We start from the raw sequence: 13,271 nt of genomic DNA on the forward strand, positions 1-13,271 counted from the left end.
ACAGGCCTGCACTTATTGTATAAGCTAGTGACCCCCCTCTATCCATTGGTCGCTGCCTGGCATGCTCCTGTTTGCCTTCTCAACCAACTCTTGCACTTACTTTTTGCCTTGCAACTGTCTCCCTGGCACTTCAACCCTCTGTGGATACTCTAGCACTAACCCCTTTCCCTTCTCTTCCTCTGTACTTGCACGATCCCAATGTTCGCAAGGCCTAGTAGGACTGCTCTTTTTTGTTATTTGCATATTCCATTGTATTGCTGTCTTCCCCTGCTCCTTTCCCTTTGCCCTCTGTGTGCTTTGAAACACAATTTTCTTGATGTATAAGCGCCTTACAAATGCCCAATAAAATAAAAATAAACTAAATGTCATGCCAAAAGTTCTCTCTCCTTTACCAACGATCTGGGCTCCACTTCTGATACTGATTAAGAAGCGTGGCGAATCACTCTCTCTTCCCTGTAAATCTTTTGTGATAGAAACTGTTTATGCTAGCGTCTACTGTGACAATAGCGGCCCTTCTGTCATAACTTCCCATATTGGGGGCCCTGCAAATCCCTTCCTCCTTGCAATGACTGTCCCACGAGAACTCTGTGTCTTTAAGTAGTCTGTGCATATGGTGACCTAACGCCGCAAAATTTCTATTGAATTTGCTGTAAAACGCAGCCATTCCTAGGAAGGCCTGTACCACCTCCTTATTAGGTCTGGGTGCAGCTATGAGGCCTCTGTGTGTCTCTAGGGCTATCCAGACTGTCCCAGAACATTCTACTCAAGCACAAGGTTATTTTTCACATTGGGTTTGTGGCATGTTCCTTGAAGAAATAATTCTAAAGCTTAATTTGGATTTTACAGATTTGCTGTTTATCAAGAAAAAATGTAAATAATAATAGTACTTCTTGGAATGTAATGTTGATCCACAATAGTCAATTCCTCATGGTCCATAATGATTCATAATATTCAAACAGTATGTAGATTCTCCAAAAATGGAATGTTAGTTTTCAAACAGGTTGATAGAAAAGTCCTCAATATGAGAGTTCTCAAACAAAATGAAAGAAAAGTCCTAAAAATAAAAAGTCCTCTACACGTGTTTCACCACTTTGTGTGGATCATCAGGAGGAATTGGACAAAGTTATAGGACCTCATTAAGAGTCTGGCGGTAACCTGCCGGTTTTTCGGGCTCGGTTACCGCCAGACTCGTACTACCATTCCGTCTCCGTGATTCCCAGAATTACCGGGGCATTACAACCCCGGTGACCCGGGAATTCCGGAGGCGGAATTCTGTAAATCTCCATTCCCATGGAGTCCCATAGGACTCCATGGGAATGGGGACCAGGGAAATACCGGCAGCATCTCGTGATGGTGCCGGTGTTTCCACGTCCGCCTGCTGTCGGGCGGTGTTAAACCCGCCAGGTCAGACCTGGCAGGAATGACACCTCCACCTGCAGGACTCGAGATCACCCGGTATGGGAACAACGGTGGTGGCGGGTTTAACGCCACCGTTATTTCCATACCGGGTGACTCGTAATGAGGCCCCAAGTGTCTTATTGGCTAGCAGGTTGGCATAGTATTTCAAACCAAGCAGATTGGTCTTTGTTAGCATGCTTAGGGAAAGGGTTCACGCGGATCAGCGTTCTAGGATCCCGCTCTGTAGACTGAACTGCATGTAACATTCAATCCAACTTCTCAAAGGGTCATCTCTCTTATGTGAAGATACACTTTTCCTAAGCATGCTAACAACAACGGTCTATTGAGAATGAACTCCCCTTTTATGCTGCTGATGTGAAATGGACGAGAGATCCACTACTATATTGCAACTGCCAATTAACCGCAGTATTCTATAGGTCATGTGTATTCAATTTTGTTCTTTGAAATGGACTTGCTGTTAGCTTAACCTGTGATCTGTATTGGACTTGGCGATAATCAGGTATTCCCTACATCATTTATCCCCACCTATGAAATGTGTTTATCAGGACAGATTCATGAGTAGCTTCAATGAGAAAAACATGTTTTGAATTTATTTCATTTTAGTTATCAAAGCAGAGAGAGTGGTTCAGGGTGATGGTTGGGAGACATGTTACAACACTCTACAGACCATTCAATCATACATTAGTCGGGTGCTTCAAGAATGACGGTTTCTTCTCTCTCTTTTAAGGAATTTTTCACTGATGGTTTGTGGAAGAAGTTGCCCCCTCTCTGGCAGATGGCACTGAATGATCTCCCCTCCCCGATGTTAGCTGCACTCTTGATGTATCAAGAGCAGACCAAAAGCATCAGGTATGGAAGGTGGTGTGCATGCCCATGCATATAGGGTTTCACAGACCAGCTAATCAACAGGCAGTCTGAGACATGCATACCTTTTCAACAGCACATTTCTATTAAGTCCAAAACTACAGGGGCTGGAGGCGGGGTGGGTGGATATAACTGGAAAAAAAGGATGCTTTGCTGTTAAACTTTTAAGGGTCAAACCAAACCGGTAGGAGGAATGTTCATAGGATCCAAGTTTGATTTTCGGTAGGACCAGAGTCCTATGTTCACATAGCCCAATTGACAGGATCCATGCTATTGGGGAAACATTCCTGCATGTAAATGATATTGAGTCAGTTCTTTGCGCCTGTGGATCCTAGGGTCCCTTTGCATAGACTAGTGATTGAGGCCGCTGGCCTTCCTGGAATAGTCACTTGACTCTCAGATGAGTCGATTTCTTCCCCGTCTGCCCTGAGTTGATTGTCAGACTGCAGTAATTCATTAAACCCCTCATGCAAGGGCAATCTTCTCCGGCTTTGTGCATGCGGTTGGCCTGGTTTGTTCCTGGGTTGTTGCAGGCTTAGTTTTCTCTTCCTTTGCATGGTCCTTCCTTGATTAGATTTTAATGAGTCTACCGGGCTCAGGTGTTCTGTGAGCCATTCAAACTCTGCTCTCACCGGGTCCTCATGGCTATGGTTGTAAACATTTCTCTGGTTTCCGGGGCTTTAGGGAGTTGTCCCAGGTTCCGACTCAGTGATTTAAAAAAAAAAATGTATTGGCTTGGTGTCCATGTAAAGCCTACCCTCTGAAATCTGCAATGAACCCAACCGGCTTTGACAGCAAATTGCCTCTTCTGATTCAGGGTCACTTTGATCCTTCCTGGCTTTATGGGTGTGTGGTCAGATAGGGCTATGTCCTCTGCATAGGCCACATAAGAAATATGACGACTTCCCATAGGAGTGTTATTTATCCTACATAACACTTCACGTACATTGGCTATGATAGAGTTGATCCACAGAGGCGCAAGAACGCACCCATGTTTTAACCCTCTGCAGGTCCCAATGGGATTAGTAGAGGACCCTTGTACATCTAACCTAACCCTTGCCTGCATCTCTGAATTAAGTAAGATTAGGAGCTTTAGCCGACCATCGTATATTCCCACCCCCGCCCTCTCCAAGTAACCAATTTCTTCCACAGGAGGTGTCTATCACAGCGATCAAAGAGGATGTAAAGTCAAGAAAAGCCAAGTTTAAAGGGGTTTCCCTGGTCGTTACGCTTTTCTAACTAATACATTATGAAGCTATTGTGAAAGGTGGACATAGATTGTTGAAACCAATCTGTTCAAGGGGAAGAATACTAAGAGTCCAGGCCCAGGACGGACCTTAACGTCTTCAAAAGGAGGGTGCAAAAAACACTAGAACAGTCTAGCAAGGCAATAAAACGGTAGTTTCGTGGATTTTCGTGGGACTCTTCAAGATTTTCATCAAATGTGATTCTGTCCAAGTCGGTGGCCGCGTTTTCATTTGGATTATGTTAAAGAACAGTTGACATAACAGAGAAGCCCAAAGGTCTGTAGCCAGTTTTAAAAACAATACTGGCCAGTCCCCCTCTCCCAGGCAGAGCATTAGAAGATTTCAAATTAAATTGCCCTTTCCAGGTCGAATGTTGACTAACCAATGTATCCAGAGGTGTGGGAGAAGTCGCCCCCAGTAGAGCTGATGCAAATACTCTCCCAAACGAGTGAAGCTGGTATGTGTCTGATTTCATGCTAAAATTATTTACCAGAGATAAAAACTTCACGGAATCGTGTTTCTCCATTACAAAGAAAACATTTTCCCATTAAAGAGTTAAACCCTTCATGTTGTGTATCCCCAATCAATTTTGTATACCACAACTTTAGTTTCTTTGCTGATTCTAGTCTGAGTGTCTCTAAACATCCACCTGATCTCTTCCCTAAATTATTGCTTTTGGTTCATAATATCTTGGTGAGGTCGTCTGTGTACGACCACATTTAATTGCTGAGACAAGAAAAATAATTCAGGTTCCATACACAGTTGCTACTTAAACTCATACCTGGATCTTCCATACACTTTCCCGAATTATGTCTGTTTCCCTGCTTTAAATTTGTATCGGACCAGGAAAGACCCTTACCACCCATGTTGATGACCAACATGCCTTCCGTGCACTGATTCTTTGCCACAAAACTGGTATGGACCACTGACGAGAACAAATAGAGTAGTTACTCACGTCTTTTGCAAGACTGTTCAAGGCACATAGAAAATAATCAATGCCCATGATCTGACTCCCATGTTCTGTAAGGGAGTATGTCCATACCAACCTCTACAAAAATTGTAAAGGAGAATTGTTTGGTCTCATACAGACACCTTTGCAAGCGTACACCTTCTGCTTTGGTGCTGTTCATTTAATTTTTTATCGACAAGCTGCCAAACCTGTATTCAGCAGAGGATTTGGCAGTTGCATACCAAAATACACTTGAAAAGACTGTTGACAGCATGGCCCCGGTGAAATCACACCTGCTGAAACAACAGCCCGATAAAAAAGTGGTATTCAGTTGACATCCATAATGTTAAAGAAAAACAAGAATAAAGCCTTGAGGCAATGGGGAAAACAAGAAATCTATTGAGGATAATATCTATTCCCTTGCAGTTAAAGCACATAAAAAAGCAATATCTGAAGCAAAAAAATGTTTTTGAAATTTGGTAATGGGGGGGGGGGGGGAACTGAAGGGCTGATTGAGCTGGGCTTTGAAATAAATGAAGGGACAAAAAGATACAGAGTACAATGGTAACTTGACAATGGATTTTCGACCAGAAAGAAATAATCGGGAACAACAGAGGCATCTCCCTAGAAGGTAATTTAGAGAATTGCAAGACTGGGCCCACATTACTTCAGCCCTGTGGAATTGAGGATACCATGAGGAGTTTATATCAGTGGCTGAGCAGTCACAAACTGTTTATTTGAAGTGTATCTCATGGAACTCCAGGGGGAATATTCATTTATTTATGAATACCGATCCAGCGCTAATGTTGAAGGATAATAACTGCATTTTTCTACAAGAAACATGGCTTCTAGTGGATCCATTTGTAGATGGCTTTGAAATAATTTCATAACTGGCAAAGCATAGCAAGGGAGGTAGGCCATCTGCAGGCCTTATTATTGCACTTAAGTCTACTCTGGGTCTTTCCACATCGGTGATCTCTGGACTCCCGTTGGGGATTTTGGCGGTTAAAGTGTCCTCTCTGGACGGACTAGTGGATATCCTACTGATTAATGTTTATTGGCATTTGGGGCTAGCACCACTCGAGGTATTCCTGGAAAAGATTACGGAAATAGTATTAGATTAGAAATCCACCACTAAATACGGTAAAGTGATCTTAGCTGGAGACCTAAATTCAAACTACTGTAGCTCCTCTGATATGGACTATAAGAATTTAGGAGAGGAAATGTTAGAATGATCAGATAGGTGACAGAAATTCCACTGGGGTAGATTGTGGAATCTCTCTCTTGAATCTGTGGGTCTGGTATGGAATACGAGATACGATTGTGCCCACTCCACCAACGTGGCAGAGGGGAACGAGCTTATCCATGATTGATTATATCTTTGTCGATGAGGGTCTCGTGAAATTATCACTTGGTATTCCTGTGAACCCCTATATATGGAGTGATCACAGTACGCTCAAAGTTGCATTTTTTTTGCCGGTTAATATGATACTGAAAGGAGGTGGAACCAATCTGAAAACCCTGGGACAAGGTAGAGCAATTAGATGGTCACCGTGTAACATTGAAACCTTTAATGGCGAATTAGCAGACATCTTGAATAGTACCTCCTGTTTTGGAAACAGGAAATATTTAATGCTGCAGAGTTTGATACCTTTCTGAGTGATCTGTTTGAAAGGGAGCAACATAAACTAAGAAAGGGGGGGGGGGGGGTGTCCCAAAAAAAAGCACATGCACACCTATGATGAGAGTTTGGCTAAAGAAAAATCTCATATGCCTTGGATGCTTGGAGAGGTACGCAAATCTAACGGTGGTCAATTAGAAAATAACTCTAGGATTAAAAGCATCAGGCAGGAATACAAGAATTTCTGCATTTCTAAAAAAGCTGTTATGCTGCAAAAAGAGGCACAAATGATGCTAGGTGTTCTGGTGAAAAGAGATTTAAGGGCTTTTGGAGAACTTATTAATCGTCACGATATTCTGCTGATGATAGGCCAATTGAATGTTGTTTCAGAGTAACAATGGGTTCGCTTCTTTTCTGAGTTATATGGGGACTGGGTGGATGGTTGCCAAATAAAACTTAGTGGGGATTGTGAGGAAAGGACAAGATGGGACCCTGGAATCTAATACTGGAGATTCTGAAACTAATCAAAACGGCCAAGATTTTGCATGCTGCGGGACCTAATTGACTGACCAATAATACACAGAAAGCAATGCCAGCAGCTTGGGCCCAAATTCTTACTAAGCTGTCTAGAAGCATTATAAAAAGTAGTACGATACCATCTAGTTGGCAAACAGCCCACATAGTACCCATCTTTAAGCGAGGCAAACGGAATGCAGCAAAGAATTACAGGCCAATAGCAATGATAGACGCTGATTGTAAACTATTTGTGTCGCTTCTTTTCTCCAGCATGGGGTCTGGCATGGATTCACATGCTCATGAATATTCCCCGTCGTCAGGCTGGGAATCCTCGGTAAAGAAAAAATCAGTATCAGTTTCGTTTCTGATCTGTCTTTCTTAGTAGTAACCAATCACTGATCTCTGGGTCATACTGCCCTCAGCCAATGACTGCCCTCTCCCTAAACCCCGCCTCTGGCAGCCATCCTCAGATTTTTACTGTACGCTCAAGTGTTGGGAGTCCTCGTGTTTAGCTCTCAAGTTTTTTTTGCTGCGTTTTCACACTTTTTCAGGAGATTTTCTCAATTTGTCAGTTTAATCGAGCCTCAAGGTCCACTGTTTCTACTTCCGATAACGGGGACCCGTTTCGGAATTCTTCTACGCCCCTCAAGGGTGAAGTTTTCATTGCGTTTACACTTCTTGGAGGATTCCGGAAGATCTGCGGCCTACCTCAACGGACATGGCCCAGGACAAGGGAAGCTCGACGCCCGGATCCAAGCTGTTCAGGTGCTGCCCTGGATGCGGACTACAGAACGTTTTCAAGGAGGACGAGCATTCGCAATGTCTCTACTGCCTTCATGAGGACAAGACGCACATGGAGAAAGACTGCGTTCTGCAAGAACCTTTCGGAACGGACCAAACAAGATTGTCGTTCCTGCCTCGCCGCCTGGCTGGAGAAGGGCACAGCAGGTGAGAAGGCGAAGAAGAAGTCCGAGCGGGCTTCTAAGTCCTGTGTGGGCGCCCCGGCGACGGGGGCCCAACAGAAGGCCAAGCACCGCGAGTCTGCGGGCACCGGGAGTGCCGAAAGGTGGGGCTCTTCGGTTGCCAGGCAGGGCGCTACTTCCCCGGCACGTTCAACCACGAGCCAGCGCTCTGGTTCGGGGAAGAGGAAGTCCGAGATCCCGGGTAGGCCGCTGGAGCAGAGCCGGTCGATCTCGAAGGGGGAGCGAGGCGCTGACCCTCCCCCCAAGGCGAAGGCCCAGGACGCACCTAAGGTGGTGAGGGCTTTGATCCACCCGGCAAAGGCCTCTACCGAAGTGGTTGCTGCGACCCTGGCGGAGCCGGCTGAGACTATGCCTGTGGAAACGCCCTCTGGGACCAGAGTATCCCTGCCACCGCGGAGGGAATCCTCTTTCCAGCCCATCGCTAAGACCCCTGTGAAGCCCCTGGCAGAAAAAGGGGGGGGGGGGGGGTGGCTGGTGGCCATTACAGACTTGGAATCGGCCTCTGCGGAGGAACTGGTGGAAACCGAGAAGGGCCTCAACGAAAGGTCCTTAGGCCTCAACGAGAGGTTCATAGGCCTCAACGAGAGGTTCGAGAAGGTTCGATCCCAGGGGGCGGTCCCTGCTGATGTGATCGAAGATAGCAACGACGACGACGAACAGGGCCCAGTGGAGTGGCCATCCCGTCCGTCGCAGCCATTGCCCGAGCCCCAGGATAGCTTGGCGGCCATTTTGTTGGCAATCCAATCCTCATGCACTGAGATAAGGACGAGATTACCACGGACCCCGACGGAGGATCCAGAACCAGGCCTGTCGGGAAGCCCTCCGAACAAACGGAGGAGAGTCCACCCTGCTCCGCCCTTCGTGCCTGCGAGACCGGTGGACCCCTCATCCCCCTCGCCGGACCCTAGAGAGGATACGGCGACAGATACAGCGACGGGGACGGTCGATGACACAGCGGACATCCCGTCATCAAATCCCCCCCCCCCCATCCTCCCCGCGGGCGTCTCCAGCCGACGAAATTGGCTCTTTCCACGCCATGATAACCAGGGCATCCGCGCTCTTCCAGCTCTTCCCTGAAGAACAGAAAAAGGAGGGGTTCTGTACCAACGACGAGAGGCCAAGAGGAAGACGGTCTTTACTCGACGACACCTGGGATGAGGGGCTTGCTGTCCTCAAGAACCCTTCCACGACACCAGCCAAGAGGGACAGGTACGAGAAGAAGTACCGAGTCCCCGATGCCGCCCCCTTGTGCCTCAGGGCCCAGCCCACGCCGGACTTTGTCGTCTCGGCAGCGGCTAAGAAGAAGGCAGCGGGTGCAGCGGCTTCCACTTCCCCGCCGGACAGCGAGGACAAGAAGCTGGACTCTATGGGACGACGAGTCATCTCGTCGTCGTCGGCGACGATTAAGGCGGCCAATGCCTTAGCGATCGTGGCCCGCTACGACAGGGAGCTCTGGTTCAAGATAGCTCCCCTGCTAGACTTCCTGCCTGATGACAAAAGGGCGGAGGCCCTAGAAATTCTGCAGGAAGGCGAGGTGGCATCGGAACACGCCATAACGGTGGCAACGGACATTGCCGATACTGGTTTTCGCCAACTGGGCAACGGAGTTTGCCTCTGGCGACGAAGATGGCTCAAGGCGACAGACTTTCGCCAGGACATCCAGACCATGGTGTTGGACATGCCGTTCGACGGCAACAACCTTTTTGGTAAGGCGGTGGACGAGTCTCTACAGGCCATCAAGACCGACTCGGAGACGGTCCGGGCCCTTGGGGTGCTTCAACAGCGACGGCCCTTTCGGAGCTCCGGAGGCAGACAGGGTGCCTCCAAAGGATCCAGCGGTGGCTCCTCCACTTACCGCCAGGCGGCCCGCTCCTCTTCCCAGGAGGCCTACAGAGGTTGCGGCAAGCAAGGGGGATCCCGCCGTCGTCGCCAAGGAGGCCAAGGCGGCAAGGCCGCCTCCAAGCAAGACTGACCCGGCCGGGTTGTCAGGCCCCCGCCGAAGCACCCCGGTGGGAGGCCGGCTGACGAAGTTCGTCATAGTGTGGGAGTCCATCTCCACCGATCGTTGGGTGTTGGACACCCTGGCCAACGGGCACTCGCTGGAATTCCAAAAGAAGTGCCCTCGCATTCCTCCCGTGAACAGGAAGGAGAATCACGTCCCCCCAACTGCTGTTGGATGTAAAGGCGATGCTCAAGAAAGGTGCCATCGAGCTCGTCCCCAGGAGGCTCCGGGGCTCCAGAGTGTACTCAAGGTACTTCCTCATCAGAAAGAAGACAGGCGGTTGGCGCCCCATCCTGGACCTGCATTGGTTTAAGTACATCAAGGCGCAGAAATTCAGGATGGTCACCCTCCAGCACGTGCTGGGACAGCTGGAGGAAGGTGACTTCCTATCGTCGTTGGACCTGGAGGATGCTTACTTCCACATCCCCATTCTAAAAAGGCACAGGAAGTTCCTCAGGTTCGTGGTTCAGGGACGCCACTACCAATTCAGAGCCCTACCGTTCGGATTAAAGTCGGCACCCAGGGTTTTCACCAAGTGCCTGGCACCAGTGGCGGCGCGGCTGTGCCTGCAGCGGGTCCACGTCTACCCCTACCTGGACGACTGGCTAATCCGGGCAAGGACAAGGGAACTCGCCGTCGAACATACGGCGAGGACTGTCTGGTTGCTCAAGGAGCTGGGGTTCGCCATCAACTACCCCAAATCCCACCTGGTTCCATCGCAAGTAGCACTGTTTCTGGGAGCGAAGCTCGATACAGTGGGGCAATTGGCCTCCCCTTCAGAGGAGAGGACCAAGACCATCCTGGGCAAGGTGCAGCGCCTGTTAGCCACGGACATGGCCAGGGTGAGGTCCATCCAGTCCCTTCTCGGGATGATGTCCTCATGCATCTACCTTGTACCCCTGTGCAGACTTCGGATGCGTCCGCTACAGGAGTTCCTCGACGCCCGCTGGTTTCAGGCGACGGGCTGCTTCAAGGACAGGATCCCTCTCGACGAGGAGTTCCATCGTGCGATCCTATAGTGGGGCACCCGGACTCACCTCACTACAGGCACGGACTTTCAAACCCCGGCATTTCAGGAGACGGTGACGACGGACGCCTCTCTCGAGGGTTGGGGGGCCCACACCGGAGGTCTCCACGCAAGAGGCCTTTGGCTCCCGGAGGAGAGGTCTCTCCACATCAACATCCTGGAGCTCGGAGCAGTGTTCTGGGCGCTCAAGTCGTTCCTTCCGTCCCTCAGGGACAAAGTGGTGAGGATCTTCACCGACAACACCACCACGATCTTCTACATACGGAAGCAGGGGGGCACCAGATCCCCAGCCCTATCCAAGGAGGCCCAGGATCTGTGGCACTGGGCCGTCGCCCAGGGGATGTTTCTGGTTCCCTTCCATTTGGCAGGAATAAAAAAACACCATTGCCGACTCACTCAGCAGGGAGCTGCGCTTGTGCCACGAGTGGGAACTGCGACAGGATCAAGTGGATCGGCTCTTCCAACGATGGGGCAAACCCCAGATCGACCTGTTCGCGACGGCGACAAACTCCAAGTGCCAGAGGTTCGCAAGCAGGTTCCCGCACCCGAGGAGCATGGGCGATGCTTTCTCGTTCCCCTGGGACGGCCTGTTCCTATACGCGTTCCCGTTGCTGCTCCGCCTCATCAACCAGCTCAAGAGGTCCAGGTGCAGGATGATCCTCGTCGCACCGGAGTGGCCGAGGCAGATCTGGTTCCCGGACCTTCTGGACTTGTCAACGTCCCCACCAGTCAAGCTGCCGGCGGACGCGGATCTCCTCTCCAGGGAAGGAGGCGCCAATCTTCATCACGACCCACAGTCGCTGAACTTGCAGGCCTGGCTCCTGCGGCACTAGCGTTTGGAGGGTATAATATACCGGCTGATTGCAGAGAGGTTCTTGCAAAAGCCAGGGCGTCCTCAACTCGCAAGTGTTACGGTCATAAATGGAAGAGGTTCTCTGTCTGGTGCTGTGCACAGAAGATTAACCCTCTGCAGATTACGGCCCCTCAAGTACTGCCGTACCTACTGTCGCTGGCCAAAGCTGGACTGGCTCACGCCTCCATCAAAATACATCTGGCTGCCATCTCCCGATATACCAGGACTACGGGACGGGCATCCTTGTGGTCTCATCGCCTGGTGAAGGAATTCATGAAGGGATTATTCCGATCATTCCCACCGGTGAAGGCTCCTGCCCCGGCGTGGGAGCTTAATGTGGTGCTGACCAGGCTCATGGGGGCCCCATTCGAGCCTATGCATTCGGCGACTTTGAAGTTCCTGTCATGGAAGACAGCTTTCCTCGTGGCCATCACCTCTGCACGACGAGTGGGAGACATCCAGGCCCTATCTTGCAAGCCTCCATACTTGACTTTTCATGACACGAGGGTGGTGCTTAGGACGCACCCCTCCTTTATGCCCAAGGTGCCGTTGGACTTCCACCTCAACAAGCCCTTGTTGTTACCAGTTTTCTTCCCGTCGCCTTCGCCCCCGGCCGAGAGGACTTTGCACTTGCTGGATGTAGCTAGAGCGCTGAAGTTCTTCGTGGACCGCACAAAGAGTTTTTGGAAGACGTCACACCTGTTTGTGAACTTTGGGTCTGTGAATCAAGGGAAGGCTCTCTCGAAGACTTCCATTTCCAGATGGCTCTCCGGCTGCATCATGCACTGTCACCGGTTGGCAAACCGACCGCTGCCCGGCCGTCCGAGAGCCCATTCGACCAGAGCGATCGCTGCTACCACGGCATTCCTGTCTGGTGTGCCCCTGCTGGACATCTGCAGGGCTGCTACGTGGAGGTCGACGCACACCTTCACAAGATTCTACTGCATCGATCGGGACTCCAGGGAAGAGTCCAGGGTCGGCCAAGCAGTGCTGCACAACCTGTTCGCCTAAGGTGAGCCTGGTGAGGAGGTAAGAATTGCTTAATGTTGAGCCTTTGCCACCTCCCATGGTTGTGCATGTGTATACTGCTATGTATTCTTTATTCATGAGCATGTGAATCCATGCCAGACCCCATGCTGGAGAAGGAACAAGTTACTTACAGGTAAGTAACTTGTTCCTTCTCCAGCATGGGGTCTGGCATGGATTCACATGCGAACCCTCCCACCTACCCCTCTGCGGCTCTTCACTTGGTCATACTGCCACTTGGTCGTGCTACCAAATCTGAGGATGGCTGCCAGAGGCGGGGCTTAGGGAGAGTGCAGTCCTTGGCTGGGGGCAGTATGACCCAGAGATCAGTGATTGGTTACTACTAAGAAAGACAGATCAGAAACGAAACTGATACTGATTTTTTCTTTACCGAGGATTCCCAGCCTGACGTCGGGGAATATTCATGAGCATGTGAATCCATGCCAGAAACCATGCTGGAAAACAGTTACAGGTAAGTAACTTGTTCCTTATAACATGTCAATGGATGGATGGCAAAGACATATATTTTAAATAAATACCAGACTGGGTTTTGACAAGGGCATTCAACAAACCTTAATGGGCTGGTTATGAGAGCCCTCCAAGTCTCAGCCTGGGGAAAATCTGGTGGGAATGTATATGTCGCCTCCATCGACTTAGCAACTGCATTTGATTCTGTAATTAGGTTGCGCCTTTGGGCTTAACCTGCCAAATGGGGTATCACCAATGGCCTGCTAAAGTTAATCATGGCAATGTACGAAAATTCC

At 49.7% G+C, this 13,271-nt stretch overlaps 1 protein-coding gene across 9 annotated transcripts in view; it reads left to right on the forward strand.

Moving 5' to 3' along the window:
• Nucleotides 1-13,271, forward strand: part of METTL25B (methyltransferase like 25B) — a 278,862-nt gene that overhangs the window by 65,464 nt on the left and 200,127 nt on the right. For 5 of the 9 annotated variants that reach the window (XM_069604626.1, XM_069604622.1, XM_069604619.1 and 2 more), the window contains one exon: nucleotides 2,147-2,268. The exons of the other annotated variants lie outside the window; for them this stretch is intronic. In XM_069604626.1, coding sequence (XP_069460727.1) covers nucleotides 2,147-2,268 — 122 coding nt within the window. The remainder of the gene's footprint in view (nucleotides 1-2,146; nucleotides 2,269-13,271) is intronic. 9 annotated transcript variants of the gene reach the window in all.

This window comes from Ambystoma mexicanum, chromosome 1p, assembly GCF_040938575.1.
Source record: "Ambystoma mexicanum isolate Mex_15411 chromosome 1p, UKY_AmexF1_1, whole genome shotgun sequence".
NCBI lineage: Eukaryota > Metazoa > Chordata > Amphibia > Caudata > Ambystomatidae > Ambystoma > Ambystoma mexicanum.